Below are 21532 nucleotides of genomic sequence, written 5' to 3'. Positions count from 1 at the left end.
TATTTTTTAGAGTTTATATAAAATAAAATAAGATAAAAATACTTCAAAATAATATTTGTTGTTGGATTTTTGGTAATTTTGCATTTGAGTTAAGACTTTCATTGATGAGTAACTACATCTCAAATAAACATCTATCACGTGGGTGAAAAAAATATGTAATAAATATATTTATTAAAGATTTATATAAAAATCAATTGATGCTTTGATTACAACAACAAAGTTAAATGTTTATTATGCATAGTGTTATGGGTTTAAATCTTATTATCAATTTTTTATTGATTTATTATATATAAAAAAAATACCCTCATAAAAATATAACTTAATTTTTATATGAGAAGGTAATTTAATAATTTTACAATTGAATTGAAGTCTAGTTAACTTATAACATCAACTTAATAAAATATTTAATATAAGTATACATAAATAGATGGTCATGATAAGCCGTGTATAGGAACATATCATAAAGCTTGGTTTCAAATTCTATAAACTTGACTCCTCCCAAGTTATCATATATAATCTATATTTTATATAAAAGCACGAGTTTCGAAAAAAATGAATCAATGAGAATAATTTTTATTTTTCACCATATTACTAAATTGACATTTAAAAATATTTATAATTTAATTTAAAATTATTAGTTATAACTCTTTAAAAACAAGTTGTGACAATTGTATTAACTCTATAATAGAATTATAGCTTGAATAAAAGTCTAAGGATACTCACTCTCAATAAGTCAAAATAATTAATAATTAAGGTTAAAATATAATTTTAAAAAATTCTGATTTTTTTTATTTTTATAAGTATTTTTTATTTTCATATTTATTAACATAAAAAATAAAGTTATAACTTGAATAGAAGTCTAAGTATATAAATAGAGATTGATTTTATCTCTTAATTAACATTAGGCTTATATTTCAATTAAAATTTAAGTTTAGATCTATAAATAGCATTAATTTGTAGCATAGAATCTCAAAAAGAAAGATTTGGACAAAAATGACATCGGATAGATATGCAAGATCATTTTAATTAAATTTTTTATAAGCTATTTATTCCGTGCGAAGAAGTACTCTAGACCTGTTCATGGGCTGAGCTATCTGCCCAGGCTTGAAGGCTCACCTAAAATTTGAAAGGGTTTGGGTAAAAATATTAGGCCTAAAAAATGAGCTTTGGAAAAAAATTAAGCCTAGTTAAAATATGGGTCGGGTTTGAGCTTGAACATTTAAAGCCCAAACTTGGCCCAACCTGACCTGTTTTAAGTTTATAATACATTATATTATGTTATTTTTATATATTATGTAATTTAGAACACATTAAAAAAATAAACCTATACTAAATATATAATATTACTCTAATGTAAACATTAATAAAAAAATGTTAAGATGATTATATAGAAATTTTCAATAAATAAAAAATGTATAAAATTATTAAATATTAAAATAAAACAATATAAATATATCTTAAAAAATAAAAAAATATCGGTGGGCCTAAAATGGGCTTGGGTTAGCCTTTTACAAATATGGACGAGTTTAGGAAAAATTTTAAGCCCAAAATTCAAGTCAGGCTGGACTTGAGCAAGCATAAAGTATATTTATATCATGCTTAGGCCTGACTCGAACTCAACCCATGAACACATCTAAATTACTCTTTTATACTTTATTTTTACCTTATTATTGTTATTATTATACATTAAGTTGTAAACAAATGAGAGATTTTTAAAAAAGTAAAAAATATTTATCATATAAAATTTCAAAAATTATTTTTTAATTACTATTATTAAATATGTCTATTAATTTAATGTAAATATCATGAAGATTAAACGGGTGAGATATTTTTTTAAAAAAGTAAACGGAATTTACCATATAAGATTTCAATAATTATTTTTTTAATCACTATTATTAAATGTGGTTATTATTTAATGTAAATATATTTCATATTTAATCAATTTAGTGTAAATATATATTGTACTTATCATGAATCATTATTATAATTTATACATTTTATTTTACCACTTTTAATTTTAATTTAATATTATAATTTACTTTTTAATATATTTCTAAATTTCTATACTATTTTCAAATTTTTATTTATAAAATATTATTTATTTTAAATATTACTTACATTAAATATATTGTATATATTATATATTATTTATTTTTAATTTATAAAAAAAAAATTAAACACGTAAAATCACATGCAACATTAGAAACTAATGTTAAATAAATGGTGAGATTATTAGGTATATTACTAACAAATAAGAAACAAATTATAAAGTGATAAATCTCAAAATTATACTTGAATCTTGATTTAATGTGCAATTGCTTACATGAACTTTAATTTAGTGCAATTATAAATGTGAAACTCTAATTGTAGTTCAAATGTATACTTGAAACTTTAATTTTGATTTAATCATACACATTTAAAGAAATAAATACATCAATTTATTTCTGAATATAATTATTTATGTATAATATATTAACAAAAAATAATGTTATATTAATAATTTACAAAAGTTAGATTAAATTAAAATTTAATGTATAAAATTACACAAAATCAAAATTCATATATAGTTTTAATATTTATCCCATTTAATAAACAAATAAAGCGAAACGAGGATACACCAGCGCCAATTTACTTACTATTGTTTTAGTTTTGTTTGCTGTAGCATATATTTCCTTTAGCAGCTGATCAGAAAGAAAAAAAAAGGAAAAGATATGCATGAATGAAGGGAAGAAGATCATGAACGAGAATCACACTCATCATGAATTATGTTTAAAAAAATGGAGTCATTTTCGGATGAAAATAGAAAAAAGAGAATTTTGGCAAGAACAGTCTTTTTATCCATACATGAGGGGATACAATGCCGAAAGCATATATAATGGGACAGTTCTTGTTCAATGCAAACTGGACCTAACTTATTCATAATTCAAGCATGAAAAGAGAATGTGTTTGATGAGTGCCAGCTGCTGGCTGCTGCAGAAAGCCGAAGTCAGTCCAAAGGGCAAGCTTTCTCAAAGGCTTGTTGCTCTTTGCAACATAAATCGAACTCATTTGTGTAGTAATACATGCATCCCACATAAGCTTCCATGGGGTCTTTGCATCTCTGATACAGATCTTTTAGCCTGCACCACGCGGTCCAACATTCCATAATTCAGATTAAAAAAGAAACGGAAAGGGTAACAGTAATGCACAATGTAGTCACCTATTCGAGTAATGCTTTGAGTTCCCCCCCAAAAATGTGCTTTTTAAAATATCCGGACAAGGGTACAAAGATAGGATTCACCTAAGTTCCTCCAAACACATAGAAAAGCTTAAAAGAATAAAGATGGAACATACCTATATTTGACACACGAACCAAGTTCGATAACATAGAGTAAGAACCGCAAAATATTCAGTGTTCAGAGGCATTTTTTAAGCTACAAAATGCTATAAACCCAAATCAAGTGAATGCGGCAAATGTCTTACTCTTGATTGGAGAAGTGGGAAGCCCCATTTTTACAATCAAACACAAACAGAAAGCCGAAAACCTATTAAAACTCAGTTGGTTTTCAGTAAATAGATCTAAAAAAGAATCAAACTAACATAAAGAGGAAGAAAAAACATCAGATTCAATGGCTCGGTTACACATGAATCTATTTCGCCTAATCATAGGGAGACTTAACATGGATTCATTTGAAGTTTCCATTGCTAATTGAAACACAAAGTTACCAAATGAGAGATGATCATTTCCCCGCCCCGCCTACCCAAAGAGATAAACCCTATGTTTCTCGAGGATATGCCCGTACCTATATCGATATGGATACTTTCGAGAGAAATGACCTATCCCTATCCTTTTAACCACACTTTCACAGTATAAAACCTCCTAAAAAACCTGTTCCAAAATTTCCATTACAAAGATATTAAAACCAATAATCCTAATTATCACACATTTTCCTAGTTAATTTCATTTCCCAGTTTTAATTCCCTTTCAATTCCAACATTGTCATATACGAACCAATTGAGCAAGAAAAACCCACAAAGAAATTCAAAATGGGAAAAACTGAAAATTGAAAAAAAAATGCTTACACTCCAAGGGCACAGCGAGTAGCTTGGCGGCCCTTATCGAGACATTTCTCAGGGTTGGGATCTTTCTTCTTACACTTGAGGAACTCCACGTTTTCGGACATACATTTAATCTCTATGTGCTTTGCTGATGACATCAGCACCGACGACGTTGGGATCGGTTCCCCCGTCGCATCCACCACTTTCGCCATTTCCGCCACCGAACCCAGAAAGAAATAAAAAAAATAAAAAGATCGCTTCTTTCTGCATCAACAATGAAAAGATGTCAAAATTTCATCAATCAAGATGAAAAAAAGGGAAAAATTACTGGGAATTAATCTCTTACCTTAATCAAGTAAAGGGTTTTCACTTAAACACTGAGATAGAGAATAGGGTTGTAAAGGACTCAAGAGTGAAGAGTTATGGTTTTGTTTAAACAGACGTAAACGGTGGAGTTGGTTGGTAATTCATTTTTGCTTTGAAGGGTATTTACGTCATTCCATGTTTCTTTTTGGGGTTTTATGCTTCCAATCCCAAAACCCTTGCTTTCTTCAGTTTTCTTTTCTCTTTTGTGCCAATCACCAAAGCAGTCATTTTCCGAGACAATTTAAGGGTAAGTTAAATTAAATTATTGTGATTTGATTTAATGTTAAAGTGACTTCCTTAGCTCTCTTCTTTGCTTAGTTTTTCATCTGTTTTTTTATGGATAAAATGTTGAATTTGCTGAAATTTGTAGAGATCTTCGAATTGACTTTACCCCTTGAAAAGTGTAGGCAAAAGATTTCATTTTTCTTTTCCGTTTCATTGTTGCATAGGAAATTTCCTTTTTCCTTCTTTTGCCTATTGCAATTGGAGTGACCGTTCTTTATATTACTATACATGTTTGGCATCAATGATCAAACTTAAATTGTCAGGTTGGGTTGGGTTGGTTTTGGATATGACAAAGAAAGGCATGATTTTGAGCAATGTCCCTTGGCTCATTTAGATAATGCCTTTAAACCTGAAAGAATTGGTGATTGATTGTCAGTTCTGAATTATTGCTAGAATCCATTTTTGTTTTGAAATGGACAGGATGTTTTGACATTGAATATTACATAATTTGCTCGGGTTGGGGGGATTGATATAATGAAGTAAAGGATTGGATATCAGGCTCACTTCCTTTGCATTCTAGACTTGCTTAGGTGAAGCTGGTAAGCTGAAATGGTGATTGATTAGCAACCAGGTGATTATTTTATGATTTTCTCTTGGAGAGCCAGGGTTGTCAAGGCATTGTGTTACAGTCCCAAGTTACGGATCGAGTCACTGGATGATTTGTAGGAAATTTGTTTGACTTAACTGATCTTTTCCCTTTGTTTCTGTTTCTTTCGTGGGATGACCCATAATGAACAAGGGGAACTCGTCAAAGGGAATTCCAGACCTTAGAATCGTTAAAAGTGTCTTAAACCCCTGAATATTAGAATAAATTCCGACTTAATTTATTCTTATTTGCAACAGCAGCTATCTTTTTTTTTTAATCCCAAATTTAGTGTGAGCATTTTATTTGTCTCTTTAACACTTTATAACTCTTCCCCCCTTCTGCAAAGTTTATAAGTTAAATAAAATTCATTGTCTAGAGAATCTCTTTGTTATTCACACTGAGGTGGACTCTGTAAAAGAAATTGTCAACTTGACTAGGTTTGTTGGTCGCCAGTAAACACTTGAATATGTTTTGAGTGATGCGGGATATGATGGTGTGGTGTGGAGGGCTTTATGTGTTATCATTGGACCTCTTTGTTGCTCATGGTATGCATTTGGACTCAAATCCGTTGCTCACTCACTCCGATGCCATGTTTAAATTGTGTGCATTTATAACTGTGGGCAAAACATAATAAGTACGGTTTTCTTCATACATATATACAACATGCATGTAAGGATGGATGTTTTGTGCTGTTTATGTTATAAAAATGCATCCGTTCGTACTGATTAGGTTGGTGTTTTCTTGTGTATGTATAGAGATGGGCGACAAGAAGAAAAAGACTTTTATGTTTATCCGTCTTGTCTCGGCTGCTGGGACTGGATTCTTCTACGTGAAGAGGAAAAGTGCTAAGAAAGTGGCTGAGAAACTCGAGTTCCGCAAGTATGATCCCCGGGTAAATCGCCATGTTCTTTTTACAGAGCAAAAAATGAAATAAGGAACCTGTTATTTTGCTTGCAGCTATTCCGTTCTCAACTTATTGACTTTTTAGATTGATGTAGCCGTACTGTTTTTGGTAGAAGATACCAAATTATGCGAACTGGAATGAAAGATGATCGTGTTTTGTCAAATTTGTTTAAGCCTCCAAAGCTTGCATTATCATGTATTAAATGCATCATTTAAAGAGACGGTCAATGAGCAAAACATATATTTTAGGTTAAATTATGAGGATAATCCCTGTACTTGTTGATTTGTGTGGGTTGTCTTTCTACTTTTATTTGCTTAAGTTTGGTCCCTCATTTTCAGTTAGCTCTACTAAAAAATTATTTACAATAACAAATTTAGCCTCTCAATCTTTACCACTGTTATCAATTTGACCTCTACTTTTTTTTCTTATAAAAATATTAAAAAAAAATATAAAATTATATTAAAAATTATAGATTAGTTAAAATTTTTTAAATGTGTCGACAAATTAACGAAAAAAAAAACACTGAAACTTAATATCAATCACTAGATTAGAAATCATTGTTCAATTAGTTACGAGTGTAATCTTACACAATTGAAAAAATAATTTTCCTAATAATGAGCTTTGAAAAAAACTCCCTCTATCAACCCTTCCCACTTTCTTCTTTTAAATGGCTTCAATTCTCATGGTTTCGCATAGTAATCAAAATTAACAAACAAAACCTCTCTCCTTTTTTTTCTAAAAAAAATCGAAACCAAAAAAGATGAATGGAAAAAATATCTTCATGTCGTTTCTTTTTTTGGTGTGGTTTCATTCGATTTTTCAAAGACCCACAATCTTTTTCAGTGTGAGGGTGTTGAAATTCAATGAAACACTATTTTCATTTAAAGTTTCTTTTTGAAAAATACAATTTTTATTTCTTGTTTTTGATTTTCGAAGAAAACTTGTAGACTTTTATTTAAAATATTTTTTTACTCAATGAAATAATGACACACAAACCAAGAAAGAAATAAGTGAAAAAAGATTACCAGAAAAGAATGTGTATCTATTTTGAATGTCATCATGTCTTTTTTTTTTTTTTTTTAGAATAAGATATGGATGCCATTAAAATTGATGGAGCTAATCCTAATTAATGCAAAAGTTGTACCCTACTTAGTTCTTAAAGGACTTAAATCGTCCAGTCTTAAAAGAAACAAATAAACAACATAAAAGAAGCAAACCCTAAAAATTGACTACATCCTAGTTTCTAGAAAAAAAACCCAGTAGTTTCTCTTTTGGCAATTCACTCTTTCATCTACCACCATCGTTCCACCCTGGAATGATCTGTACTTTTAGCGTCCTCCATGAAAGTTCTTGTAGAAAAAAGAAGCCGACGAAACCTTTCGTTTTTCATTTCTTCCAACCCATTTCAAATCCTGTTCAAAAAATTTCTGTCTCTTTTAGCCGCTAACTCTACCCTTTGAGGGGCCTCATCAATCCATACCTTTGTTCCTGGCCAGTTCTTCCCTTCCTCTGCCATTACGTGCGCCGTTTGGTTTGCTGTTCATCCAGCGAAAGAGCAGGTAACATTTTCGAATCTCCGACATCTTTCTTTTATTTCTTGAATAATCACCGCAATACCATATTTTTTTGATTACTGTCAAGGAATCTCCTTCCACTATCATATTTCGAAAACCCAGCTCCTCAGCCACCGAAACTGCCTAAAGACATTCTTTCGCCTCTACCGTGGTGGCATCTACTATAAAGGTGTTGTGGTGAGTCCATGCAACCAATATATTATCTTCACAGTCCCTGGACAATATTCCCATCACTGATTTGAATGTATTGTTGCAAAATGCTGCATCAAAATTGCATTTTATCATATCTGCTCTCAGTGGAACCCACATAATGTTGATTTGTCTAGTAGATGTTGAAGTTTCTGTATTAATGATATTGCTTTCTTCCTGATATGCTTTAATAAATGTTATTACCTCAAATGTGTTCAAATTTTCTCCTTGATGATGGACCTTATTTCTTGTCTTCCATATCGCTCAGAAGGATATTGTTAGGCATTTTCTTTGTTCTTCATTCATGTTGGTAAAAATCTCTGCTAACTACATTTTCCATTATTGTCCTTGGGAGCTTGGAGAAGTATCAATCCCCACTCCTAGTAGGATATCTTTTGAAATCATGCATTCCCAGAAAACATGAGCCACTAATTCCTCCATTACTCGACATAGTGGGCAGATATTCGTTACTAACAGATTTATTGCCTGTAAATTATTGAATATAGACATGTAATTGTTTACTATTTTCCAGAATGTAATTTTAACCATGCTTGCTAGTTGTAAGTTCTAGAGTCTGTTGTAGAGAGTCTATAGGTCTATTGGGGGAGGGTTATAGTCCTTTGCAGTATCACTATATCTTCTTTATTTAGCCATTTGTACCCACTTTTAGCTAAGTACATACTTGTATTATCACCTCTCCATACTCTGACATCCTTGATATCGATTCCTGCAACGGGAATGGTCATGATTCTGTGTACTTGGTCTTTGTAAAAAAGTTTTCCTAGGACCTCCGTTTTCCAGGTAGACTGTTCATTGTTAATTAAATCAGCAACTGTTGTATAGTTTATATCAATGGTCTGACATGTGATTCTTCCTGGCCCAGGTCTTGGAATCCACGCCTCATTCCAAACATTAATGGATTTTCCATCACCAACCCTCCAACCCAAACCCTCATCTAGGAGTCTTCTTACGCTCTATATGCTCCACCAGGTATAAGATGGGTGAGAACCTAAACTTGCTTTTAAAAATTCACTATTTGGGTAGTATTTACCTTTCATTATTCTAGCAAAAAGAAATCCGGTTGCATCGTTAACTTCTATCCTTATTTTGCAAGCAATGCGATATTAAACTTGGCCAAATCTCTAAAACCTAGACCTCCCATTGCTTTCGGTTTGCACATATGTTGTGTGTAAATAACTAATGCAATTGTGCAATTGTACACGCCATTTAAGTAATAAAGTGATAAGTAAGTATCGTCTCCACGGGGATAAAAAATTGGAAATTGAGTAAGTTATTATAATCTTATTGATTATACTAAATAGGAGGAAATACTTTCAAGTTGATCAAGATGTTTGTATAATGAATTAGTGAAATGAAATGTTAAAAGCAAAGAATTGATATGGCAAATAAATGCTGTGGCAAATTATAGAGAAAAGCAAGAGTAATTCTATTGTTAAATGAATAGGGTTGAAATTATTCAGGTGAAATGTTCATATCAAAATAAAGCCATGGAAAAATATTGTGTAATCAACTACTTAGAGAGTCACTACTGTAACCTGCCTCTTTCGATAGCTAGATCTTAAGCTAGAAATCTAAGTTACTGTATGTCTACAGAACTCTGGATTAATAACTACCATGAATGTTCTTCTCTATACAACTCACAACATCCATGTCTAGAGTGCTACGAATATTCTGTCTAGTATTCGCTTGCAAGAAACGATTCAAGATCCAGTATATTTAACCTTTTTAGAATTAAAAATAGATCTAAGAACACAACACACAATCAACTATGTCTACAGCTTGCATGCATGTATTTAAAATAAGCATAAATCGAATGAAACAGTGACAAACAATCTTAACTCATGGGCATTAAAGATGATAAAACATTCGCTCGAATAACTCCAACCCAGAAAAGATTTAGTTCATGGGTGGAAAAGTTAACATAAAAATAAAATCATTCATTAACATTCTCAAATAGGTTCAAATAACAGAAATAAGGAAAATAAAGGCAGAAATGCAAGAATTCTCACCATATTCCAGCTTTTCTTTTATCTTCAGATTGTACGTGAATCCAGGTTAACTATTTCCCCCTTCTTCGCGTCTGTATTATGCTGTCTTAAGTTGCTACCCTTTATTTCTCTCTAGAATTTTCCACCAGATTTTTTTGAATAGAAAACTAATCCCTAAATCTTTTCTAATTCCTCTCTAAAAAATCCTCTCGTCCTTTATTTTCTCTTTCCTCTTTTATAGGGTAGGTCCCTCTTTCTCCCTCTTTTGAGGTGGATTTATCTGGTACATAGACAGCTGGCTGAAAGGGACGAGGACTAAGTGCTACGTCAGCATTATCCTGGAATTGCCATGGCATTTATGTTGGCAATCCATCCAACCTTTTGCAATGGCAATATTTCACTTCCTTCATTCTCTTTCTCATTTTCTTCATATTTGCTGCACCTATTGTATACAGCAATCAATTATCTTTCTCTCAATAGGAAAAATAACATAAAATTACATTCAAGACACAATCTAAGTGTTATTATGCAATGTTCTAAAATTAACCTAAAGATGCAAATATATTTACTTAAGTACATACATTCAATCAAGTTTAGAGGCTAGAAATATAACTCTTTTCAAGAGTTATCAGCATTATCCTGGAATTGCCATAACATTTATGTTGGCAATCCATCCAACCTTTTGCCATGGCAATATTTCACTTCCTTTTTCTCTTTTTTATTTTCTTCATCTTTTCTGCACCTACTGTATACATGTAACACCCCTTACCCGTATTCGACGCCGGAATAGGGTACGAGGCATTATCAGACTTAAACATAAACATTCATACAAAATTGAGACATGAATTTTCACTCAAATTTAAAACTTTTCGTAAACATTCATATCGTCCCTTAAACGAGCCTACGAGGCCCAAAACATATATTAGGAATGATTCGAGACTAAACTGAGAACTTTAGAAACTCTCGAGAAATTTAGAAATTTTCATCATGAAATTGGTCCACACGCCCGTGTGGCATATCACACGCCTGTGCTTCAGGCCATGTCCATCTTAGGGTGCATTCTGTTTATGACGTCATCATCAAATTTAGGTCACACGGCCAAGTCACACACTCGTGTGCTAGGCCGTGTAGCACACACGGCTGATGCACATGCTCGTGTCTCTGCCTGTGTGCTCAATTATGGACATTTTATTTTGCCTAAATTAAGGTGAAGGGGATACATGGCTAGATCACACGCCCATGAGGCTGACCATGTGTCAAACACGACCTAGACACACACCCATGTGTCTACCCGTGTAGACAAATACAGGGCTATTTTCAAAGCCATTTTGTCACCCTTACACATATTCACACAACATTACATGGCACAAATCATGGCATATAAATGCCCTAAAAAAACTACAATTAAGCAATACCTTATCATTTTCATACCATTAACTATCATGAATTATAACATTAGGCCTTGCCAAATCATTCCATGCTAAGTTTGCACTCAAAGGGCATTAACATATGAATAAACTCGTAACCATCATATATTAAGCAAATATAAACCACATAGCAAAACATTGACATATGCACATACATACTTATATGGGCTTACAACAATTTAGCCAATCTAAGCCAATTTGCATGGCTACGAATTACATCCAACTTTTAGCCATCACAAGCTAATACATTTAGCCAAATCGTAATGACTCATACACCAAATGACTAAGTCGCTATACACGCCATAGACTTAAAATACTTGTATTCACTTATACCCAAATGATAGCTTGATAGTGTGATAGAATCTCCGACGATCTCCGACGATCTCCAACCTAAGCTAGCTTAGTGACCCTATAAAATGAGGAAAAGGGAGGGGGTAAGCTATATAGCTTAGTAAGCCCGTATGAAAATAATAAGCAATTTATTAACATGTTTTCACCAATTCTCACAATATGTTCTCAAGGTAATACAATCATAATTGCATATAATTCCACTATTTACTCAAGTTCAAAACAAGTTGTCTATTCGAGTCACAGTCACTAAATTATTTATATCTGGAGCTATGGAACTCCAAATTAAGATTCGCTAATTTTTCCAGAAACTAGACTCGCATATATTATTACCATAAAATTTTCAGAATTTTTGGTTTGGCCAATAAGTATACTTTATTCTTTAAATTCATCCTTGTTTCGCTGTCTGACAGTTTCGACCCCTCTTAACTAAGAATTTAATTATCTCCTCATACGTGATTCGGATGATGTTCCCATTTGTTTCTTTTAAAAATAGACTCATTAAGGATTTTAAGCATATAAATTATAACCCATAATTATTTTTTCCCAAATCAGAACAGGGGATTCCGAAATCATTCTGACTTGTCTCACAAAAATTCAAATATCTCATGATATGAAATTCTTTTGCTTACACCATTTCCTTTATATGAAAATAGACTCAATAAGCTTTAATTTTATATCTTATTCAACCTCTAATCTATTTTCACCATTTTTGGTGATTTTTCAAAGTGACACAACTACTGCTGTCCAAAACTATTTTATTAACTAAATTTCACTCTTTCATGTTTTTTTTGTAGTAACTTTCATTGTAACACTTACTTCATATGAATCTTACCAAAGTTCGATCACATATCGAGCACATTGCTCATAAGTTTACACACACATACTGCAATTATTCATCACATAGTCATATTCAATTAAACCTAGTCATTTCCCGTTGAATACATCAGAATAATAACGGATACCCGGTGGCCTGCACATAGTACCACCATTGTAGTCAAAGCTACCTTCTTCACAAAGTGGCCTCCACATAGTACCACACTTGTGACCAAAGCTATTTTTCTTCATAAAGTGGCCTTCACATAGTACCACACTTGTGACCAAGCTATCTCTTCTCAAAGTGGCCTTCACATGGTACCGCACTGAGTCACTAGTAACATGTCACTTGTATCCTATTCTGTTCCTAATGTTCAACCGAGAAATTTTTTACTTTTCGATACTTGTCAATTTCATTCAATATTCAGCCACATTTTATAAAACATAATAAAATGTGATAACGTAAGTAAAAATGATGCAGTATTTACATACAAACTTACCTCGAAAGTAAAATCGATAAAAAAGAATTATTCGTCAATAACTTATTTTTCCTCAATCTAGATCGAACCTTGTTTTTCTTGATCTAAAATATCACATTTAACTTATTTAATCATTATAATAATCAACTCAGTCCAAAAATCATATTTAGAAAAAATTACATTTTTGCCCTTAAATTTTGTCATATTTACACTTTTTCCTCTAGGCTCATAAAATGATTTTCATTCAATTTATTTAACATACAAGCCTAGTAGAATCATTTTCATAACTATAGCAGCCATAATTTCCACTAAATCACCTTTTTATGACAAATTTTATAACTTTTACAAATTAGTCATTTTAGGCATTTTTACTGAAAACTACTTAGTAAAAGTCATTTAACACACAACAAACTTTCATATTCCATCAAACATCAAAATACACATATGTCACACATGGGTAAATTTTTAAACATGAACCCTACTTCCAATCAAGGGTAGAAATAGATAAATCTTATTATGAGGATTTCAAAAACGTGAAAATCATTAAAAACGGGGCAAGACCGGACTTACTATGGAGCTTGGAAAGTTGAAAAAAACCCTAGCCATGATTTCTCCATGCAAGTTTTGGCCAAGGGGTTGAAGATGGAAAAAAATTGGTTTTTAAATTTACTTTTAATTCATTTTAATAACTAAATGACCAAAATGCCCTTAATGAAAAATTTGGAAACATGCCTAACCATGTCCATTTTTGTCCAAAAAATTAACCAATGGTCTAATTTCCATTTAAGGACCTCCAATTCAAAATTTCATAACAATTGGACACCTCTAACATGTAGAACTCAAGTTTTGTAATTTTTACAATTTAGTCTTTTTGACTAAATTGAGTTCCCGAACGTCAAAATTTTCAAATGAAATTTTCATGAAATCATTTCATGAAATCGTAGACCATAAAAATATAATAAAAATAAATTTTATTATATCGAATTTGTGGTCTCAAAACCATTATTCCGACTAGGCCCAAAATCGAGCTGTTACAATACAACAACCAATTCTCTTTCTCCGAACAGGAAAAATAACATAAAAATTACATTCAAGATAAAATCTAAGTGTTATCATGCAATGTTCTAAAAGTAACTTAAAAATGCAAATATATCTACTTAAGTACATACATTTAATCAAGTTTAGAGGCTATAAATATAACTTTTTTCAAGAGTTATCAGCATTATCCTGGAATTGCCTTGGCATTTATGTTGACAATCCATTCAACCTTTTGCTGTGGTAATATTTCACTTCCTTTATTCTCTTTCTCATTTTCTTCATCTTTTCTGCACTTATTGCATACAACAACCAATTCTCTTTCTCCCAATAGGAAAAATAACATAAAATTACATTCAAGACACAATCTAAGTGTTATTATGCAATGTTCTAAAATTAACCTAAAAATGCAAATATATCTACTTAAGTATGTACATTTAATCAAGTTTAGAGGCTAGAAATATAACTCTTTTCAAGATTTCTCAGCATTATCCTGGAATTGCCATGACATTTATGTTGGCAATCCATCCAACCTTTAGCCATGGCAATATTTCACTTCTTTTATTCTTTTTCTCATTTTCTTTATCTTTTCTGCACCTGCTGCATACAACAACCAGTTCTCTTTCTCCCAACAGGAAAACTAACATAAAATTACATTCAAGACATAATCTAAGTGTTATTATGCAATGTTCTAAAATTAACCTAAAAATGAAAATATATCTATTTAAGTACATACATTTAATCAAGTTTAGAGGCTAGAAATATAACTTTTTTCAAGAGTTATCACACCCCCAAACCTGAATTCTTACTTGTCCTCAAGTAGAATATGTGTAAGTATGCATGAATTTTCTATAACACTATAATTACCTCATATGCTACTAAACTTTCTGAAGTATATTTTATACCTCCATTCTAGCAGTCTTCTTTTATACCTCCATTCTAGCAGTCTTCTATCTCAGAAATAGCATACGAAGTGCAGAAAGTGTTACCTAAAATTAAAATTTACTAAATATTCACATAGTGCTGACTATAGCAAGCATTCTCTAATATACATATTTTATGTTTCTCCTAAAACTCAGTGTCTCTTCTCATAATTATCTTGTCATTGCCTACTTTAATTATATTTTTTTTTCCTAGGGAATTCATTTTGTCACATGATTTCTTTACTTGACAATCTTAATGGAACATACATTAGATTTCCAGATATTACATCATGCTACAATTTGAATGTAATTCACTCATGAAGCTAAGGCTTTTGACTAAAAAGATAGAAGGAGCAAACAACTACCCCCTTAGCTACTCAGTCTACTACTACTACAGTGGAGTGCCTCTAAACTGTTTTCTCTCTTTTTTTCTTTTCTTTTTTTTACTCTTATTTGATCTTTCTTTTTAATCAATAATATAATGGAGCAAACAGAGTGTTAGTGACCTACTCAAAAATCTCAAACACTGGAGTGCTTCATAGTGTCTTTTTAATTTTCTTATTGATTTACCCTCAGCTTTGCAGTGGTATTTCTTATTACACATTGCTAATCTTAGGCTCAAGAATTTCTATATGTATTAAAAGAAACCTACTATAGACTAATTGTAATTATAATTAGGGATCAATTTTAGGGATTTAGGGATCAATTTTCAAACAACTAAGTTAAACATACCTAATCAACTATCACAATTTTCTAAATTTATTAAAGAGTTATTATCCTTATCGAACATCATAGATAACAATATACTTGTCATAGTCTGACAGTTATTTGGCATTTGTATGTCATGGTAAAATAAATGACAAAATGAACAAATATTAAAACCCATTTCTAATGAGACTATATGCACAACACAACATACCCCCAAACCTAAGGGATGCATTGTCCTCAATGCATGAACAATTTAAAATTCCAGAATGCGAAAACAAACATATACATAAATATATATATGTAAAATGCAATGACAACAATTATGAATGCATGAAAAACACATGGCATATAATGAAAAATATGCAAATGAAAATAAAGATGAAAGCTTGGGAAAATTTTAATATTATTTTAATTAGGGAGAGTTGTTTTTCGAGCAACGCACTTGTAATGCTGCTTCCTTTTCATTGGAACCTCTTCTTCATCATTATCATCTAATTTAGTGAGATCATCAATCAGTTGATTAATCTCATGATCTTGCTTCAATATGGGCACAGTTGATTGAGGTGTAGTAGCAGGTTCAGTTAGTGCAGGAATATGGTTCACTTCTTCTTTTTCCTGGTTAGATTCAATGTTCATTTATTTTGTCTTCTCTTCATCATCCTCTGTTGTAGTATTTCATAAGCGATTATTGCATTATCTGTGATCTATCTCCCTGGAACAAAGGCTGCTTGTGCTTTGTCAATGAAAATGTCTAATACTGATTTGAATCCATTAACCATAACTTCATAAATAATTTTATACACCACGTTCCATAAGCTGACTGGTTTGAATTGTGTCATACTATTTAGTTGATTGACTTTTGGAATAAGTACAGTACTTGTACTGTTGATATCATCGAACTCCTTCCTCCTGTTTAATATGTCCAAGCAGAAACTCGCTGTTTCTTCTTCCACAATATGTCAGTACTTTTGGTAAAACAAAGTGGGGTAGCTGTTCACTCCAGAAGCCTTCAAATGTGCTATATTGTTTATTGCTATTATGATTTCTTCAATTCGAAATTCCTTTGTTAACGCCCTGTTCATATTTTTGTTAATACAATTGGTAAACCCTGGTAACATCCTTTCATCATTCCTTGTATTTGATTCCTTAAAATGCTCTTTGAAGTAATTTATTGCGATCTTTAATTTCTCTTCTTTGGTTACAAGCCACTACCTATTTGGTCCTCTTAGCTTTCTTACCCTATTCCTTTATTTCGCTGATTTGCTAAATTATGAAAAAAAATGATGTATTTCTATCTCCAAATTTGATCCAATTCGCTCTTGCTCATTGCTCATTGAATAGTTCTTCTTTATCAGCTTCTAAGTTTAAAGCCAATTTGACTTCTTCCAACTCTGTAAGCATTTCGTCATCTGAATCCATTGAACTCAATTCAACTAATCTTTTAGTCAAAAAGTGGGTTTCTTTTTTTTTTACTAGTCATGAGTCTCCCCATTTTCACATCTAGTGCTTCTCTTAGTATTTGGAGTTTTGTAGACACCTCCTTTGAATTCCCCTCCCAAAGGGATTTTATTTATTGTTCACATTCTTCTTCTAAGATCCAATTTGCATTGAACTGAAAGCTCCGCTCCATGCGAATCCTATTATCTTCAATCACCATATTAACTAATAATGGGCAATGATCGGAAATAGAGTGCGTTAAGTGTTTTAGAGAGTACCCTGGAAAAGATTCCTACCATGCCTGATTTGCCACACCACTATCGAGTCTTTCGCGCACATTATTTTCTAGCAACTTGCCTTTTTCCCAAGTGTACCATTTTTTGAAAAAACCTAGGTCATTAAGAGTACATTCTTCCAATGTCTTACAGAATCGGGCCATGTTTCTATCACTTCTTAACCTACCATCCATCTTCTCAAAAGATAACATGATTTCGTTGAAATCTCTAATGACTATCCATGACAAACCTTGATAATTCCCCAATCTCCTTAAGTGGCTCCAAGCTCCCCTTCTATTCTATTTTTCTAGCACACTGTAAAACCCTATGAGTCTCCATGACAACATTCCCTCTTTCTCTTTAACTATCACGTCGATATGATTGATTGAATAATTTCTCAGTTGCACTTCATGCTCCATTTTCCATCCAACAGATAATTTTCATTTGGTTCATTGCGCACCAACATCTATTTCATTGTGAAACCCACATCTTACACAAACTTTATCCATTCTTTTATCACTTAAATTTGTTTCTATTGGAAACAAAATTTGGGGCTATACATACCTCACCTTGTTCCGGAGGCGATTAATCCTTCGTGGATGCCCTAATCCACGAACATTCCAACTTAAGATTTTTTATTACACTCGATTAACACGCTTACTAGTGGTCGTTGATATATTAATAGATTGAATCATAGCTTCCAAATCCTCCCTTTTATTGTAGTTTTCATGTCTTGTTCGTTGACATTTCTTTCCTTCACAAATATCGATTGTTGTATTCTCCTGCATGGTTTTCCTTTGTTCTATAACCCGGTTTCCTTGAGATGTTACATATTTGTCTAACCTTCATTTTTTCCTTCTATAAATTTTTATGCCAATGAAGTTATTCCTTCCCTGGAACCTGCCTGGCCATTTTTCTCTTAGCCATTTGCTTTTGACAAGTAACTCGTTCCTCGTAGGTGTTTTTAGGGATAGATCCCATCCAAATTTGACCTCTTGAGTATCGATTGTCTTTCTTACTGGGAAAATCCCTTCCTCATGCCCCAATTTTCTATATAGTAAACAAAATAATGAGAGCCTCTCGTATTGAAAGCATGCATATCCTTTCTTTCTTTGTCCCAATGATAGTTTTTTCTTCCTTTTCAGCGCTAATCTTACTTCGAATTTTACGCGAAATCTCATATATCTTCGTTCCCCTTTAGAAATTAATGCAGCATCATACTGTATGAACTGTCCAATGAACTCCCCCAATGTTCTTGCCAATCCCTCTGATATAGCTCCATACGACAAATTATGAATCTGAATCCAAAAATAAGTATGATTCAAAGGGATTTGCTTTGGATTTTCACCTTTAATCAATTGATAGAATATTGTAAACTCAAAATTATATAGGTTTTTTTCTATATGTTTTTACCATCTTTTTACTTAATTATTATGTTTATCTCGAGTAATTATTATTGAAATAAGTGAATTTTACTTAATTAGTAATTTTAGACATGAACTTAGAAAGTATGTGAAATTATGCTTAAGTACATGATTTTCATGCATATTTTGTATTAATTTATCTTAATTTATTAATGTATGTACTTTTCACTATGTAGGAGGTCTATTGGAGACATGATTTAAATAAATAAAAGATGGCCATGCACAAATTATCCATGTGGATGGCAAGACCATGTAATTTTGGGCATGGGGTTGACTACTTGACCCAGTAAAGAAGGTGATAAAAGATGGACATGTCTGCTAAGTTATTAGACTGAAAAAACCATCCAACAAAGAGAATTAAAAGCCCAATTTTGAAACTTGATGTTGGCTGCCAAAAATGTGTTTTGGGATATTTAATTGAAGGTCTCTGCAGTTGGAAGATAATCAGAATTCAGCCCAACAACTTCCCTATTGAAACCGTCCACTCTATAGCTATTTTTAGCTTGAAATTCAAATTCAAATTGAGAAGACTTGGCCATCCCTTTTCCTTGAAGCATGGGTGACCACATGAGAGAGGGAAGGAAGAAAATTTAAACCTATTTTTAGTAAACTCAAACCCTTACTTTACCTATAAATACCTTTCCATTCCTCACTTTTCCATCATCCCTCATTTCTCAACATTCCTCTCCCACTCACTCTGGTTTTCTCTCAATTCTTTTTCCCTTGCATAGCCTCCATCCCCTCTCCCTTCTTTAGGCTCAAAAGCTTTGTCAAAAGCACTCTTTAGCTGGCTATCTTTTAAACCCTTAGCAAAAGAAGTTTCAATCAGAACGGAGGAGCGCTTCAGCTAGAATAGATAGAATAGATCCGAAAGGCTACTGAACTGAGTAAAGTTGAGCACATCAGTCAGAGCAGATTCGAAAGGCTGCTGAACTGAGTCTACTCTTTCTTCATGATTATCTGTTTTGACATGTTTGATTTGAGTTTTATACTTTTTACATCAACTATGAATTTTTAAATCCTATTTGCAGGGATAATTATATTAAGTTAATGAGATTTATTTAATTTATGTTTTCCATTAATATCATGATACATTTAATTCATACGTGATTAGGTGCACTTAGATTAGCTGAGCGATCATACCTAGACGACGGCTAGTAGATGCATAATTGAAAAGTGCAATGCTTAATTTAGGTCATTAAAATAGACTAAGTTAAGGCTCATTATATCTTTAGTTAGCTCTATTATCTTGCATGGTTTTTCATTTTATGTAATTAAATTGTTGTAAACGTAAATGTATCTGTGACCTTGCATAAATGCTAAGAAACCCTTAGCCTAATGTGTTTAATAACATGCATATTTAACTAAGTAAAAGATCTGTGAGGACTTAATTTGGTTTCTAAACCCATAAGGGATCGAGTTGCCATGGAAGTAATTCCAAACATGTTAGCACGATGAATGTAAGTTGATTTGATTAATATAATTATCCTATCCCATTTAATGTTGATTGTTTTTGTTTCTAATTCATGTAGATGACAAGACAATGCAATTTGGGTCATGAGGTTGGTAATTTGACCCAGTAAAAGTGGTGCTAAAAGATGGACATGTCTGCTACATTATTGGACTGAGAAACCATCCAACAAAGGAGAACTAAAGCCTAGTTTCGACACAAGTAGATGGAAGCCCAAAAACAAGCTTTGGGGTATTCAATTGAAGGTCCTTAGAGATGGAAAATAATTAGAAATTAGCCCAACTACTTCACTGTTGAAACCGTCGACCCTATGACTATGAATAGCCTTAGTTTGAATCCAAAATGAGGAGACCAAATCATCCCCTTTTCATTGAAATGTGGTTGGCCATGTGTGATAGAAAAGGAAGGGATTTGAAATCTATTTTTAGCTAACTCTACCCCTTACCTTCACATATAAATACCATGCACCTATCACTTTTCAAAGCATCCCTTATCCCTCAAAACTCATTTCACTTCTCTCATTAGCATTTTCTCTACATTTCATTTCCCTTGTCCTTTCCTTTGCATAGTTGCCCATCTCCTTTCCATCCTTTAGCCACAAAAGCTTTGTTAAAAGTATTCCTTGGCCGACCACCTTAGAAACTCCTTAGCAAAAGAGCACCGAGTAGAACAGAGGAGCACATTAGTCATAATAGATCTGAATGGCTGCTGAACTGAATAGAGTTTACTCTTTCCTCTTGTTATTTATTTTAATCATGTTTGCTTTGAGTTTATTATGTTTGACATCAACAATGATATTTTAAATTTATTTGCTAGGATGATTATGTTAATTCAATAAGATCTATTTTATTCATGTTTAATATGTTTAGGCCTCAGTCTATCATGTTTTCAATTAATATCATGATGCATTTCATTCATACATGATTGGGTGCACTCAGATTAGTTGAGCGATCCTAACTAGATGATGGCTAGTAGATACATAATTGAAAAGTGCAATACTCAATTTAGATCATTAAACCCGACTAAGTTGAGGTTCATAATATCTTTAGTTAGCTCTATTATCTTGCATATTTTTTAGGTTTATGTAATTAAACTGTTTCATCTCCGTGACCTTACATAAATGCTAAGAAACCTTTAGTTAATATGATCAATAAAATTCATATTTAACTAAGTAAAAGACTCTGAAAGGACTTAATTTAGTTTTTAAACTCATGAAAGATCAAGTTTTCGTGGAAGTA

General features: G+C 32.2%; 2 protein-coding genes and 1 long non-coding RNA gene across 7 annotated transcripts; 2 read left to right on the top strand and 1 right to left on the bottom strand.

The window, feature by feature from the left end:
- Positions 1-2737: 2737 nt before the first annotated feature.
- On the bottom strand, positions 2738-4519 carry LOC107897637 (NADH dehydrogenase [ubiquinone] 1 alpha subcomplex subunit 8-B). The gene is made up of 3 exons (XM_016823154.2): positions 4385-4519; positions 4063-4302; positions 2738-3119 (listed from the first exon to the last, which is right to left on the bottom strand). Exons 2-3 carry the CDS (start codon positions 4248-4250, stop codon positions 2987-2989), a joined length of 321 nt encoding a protein of 106 aa, XP_016678643.1. The 5' UTR covers positions 4251-4302; positions 4385-4519; the 3' UTR covers positions 2738-2986.
- On the top strand, positions 4433-6342 carry LOC107897638 (50S ribosomal protein L33). 2 transcript variants are annotated; one of them, XM_016823155.2, is made up of 2 exons: positions 4433-4651; positions 6031-6342. In XM_016823155.2, exons 1-2 carry the CDS (start codon positions 4540-4542, stop codon positions 6207-6209), a joined length of 291 nt encoding a protein of 96 aa, XP_016678644.1. In that variant the 5' UTR covers positions 4433-4539; the 3' UTR covers positions 6210-6342. The 2 variants fall into 2 exon arrangements, with proteins under 2 accessions (XP_016678644.1, XP_040934932.1); XM_041078998.1 differs by lacking the exon at positions 4433-4651 and adding an exon at positions 5695-5820.
- An 883-nt stretch (positions 6343-7225) lies between these two features.
- LOC107897636 (uncharacterized) lies at positions 7226-21147 on the top strand. Of its 4 annotated transcripts, none has more exons than XR_001684230.2 (5): positions 7226-7738; positions 7821-7930; positions 8826-8943; positions 19000-19715; positions 20356-21147. It is a non-coding gene; the product is annotated as an uncharacterized lncRNA (long non-coding RNA). The 4 variants fall into 4 exon arrangements; XR_001684229.2 differs by having other exon boundaries at positions 7335-7738; positions 19000-19118; XR_001684232.2 differs by lacking the exon at positions 20356-21147 and having other exon boundaries at positions 7339-7738; positions 8826-8932; positions 19000-20349.
- Positions 21148-21532: the final 385 nt, after the last annotated feature.

The sequence above is a fragment of the Gossypium hirsutum genome, chromosome A10 (genome assembly GCF_007990345.1).
Source record: "Gossypium hirsutum isolate 1008001.06 chromosome A10, Gossypium_hirsutum_v2.1, whole genome shotgun sequence".
Taxonomy (NCBI): Eukaryota; Viridiplantae; Streptophyta; class Magnoliopsida; order Malvales; family Malvaceae; genus Gossypium; species Gossypium hirsutum.
The sequence above is the reverse complement of the archived record's forward strand: the minus strand, read 5'-3'. Positions and strand labels throughout refer to the sequence as shown.

Bases quoted from the DNA above. Each gene is read 5' to 3' on its own strand.
- LOC107897637 (XM_016823154.2), bottom strand. From the start codon at position 4,250: ATGGCGAAAGTGGTGGATGCGACGGGGGAACCGATCCCAACGTCGTCG. The intron at 3,120-4,062 runs GTAAGCATTTTT...CGCGTGGTGCAG, and splicing joins ACTCGCTGTGCCCTTGGAGT to GCTAAAAGATCTGTATCAGA.
- LOC107897638 (XM_016823155.2), top strand. From the start codon at position 4,540: ATGTTTCTTTTTGGGGTTTTATGCTTCCAATCCCAAAACCCTTGCTTT. The intron at 4,652-6,030 runs GTAAGTTAAATT...GTGTATGTATAG, and splicing joins TTTTCCGAGACAATTTAAGG to AGATGGGCGACAAGAAGAAA.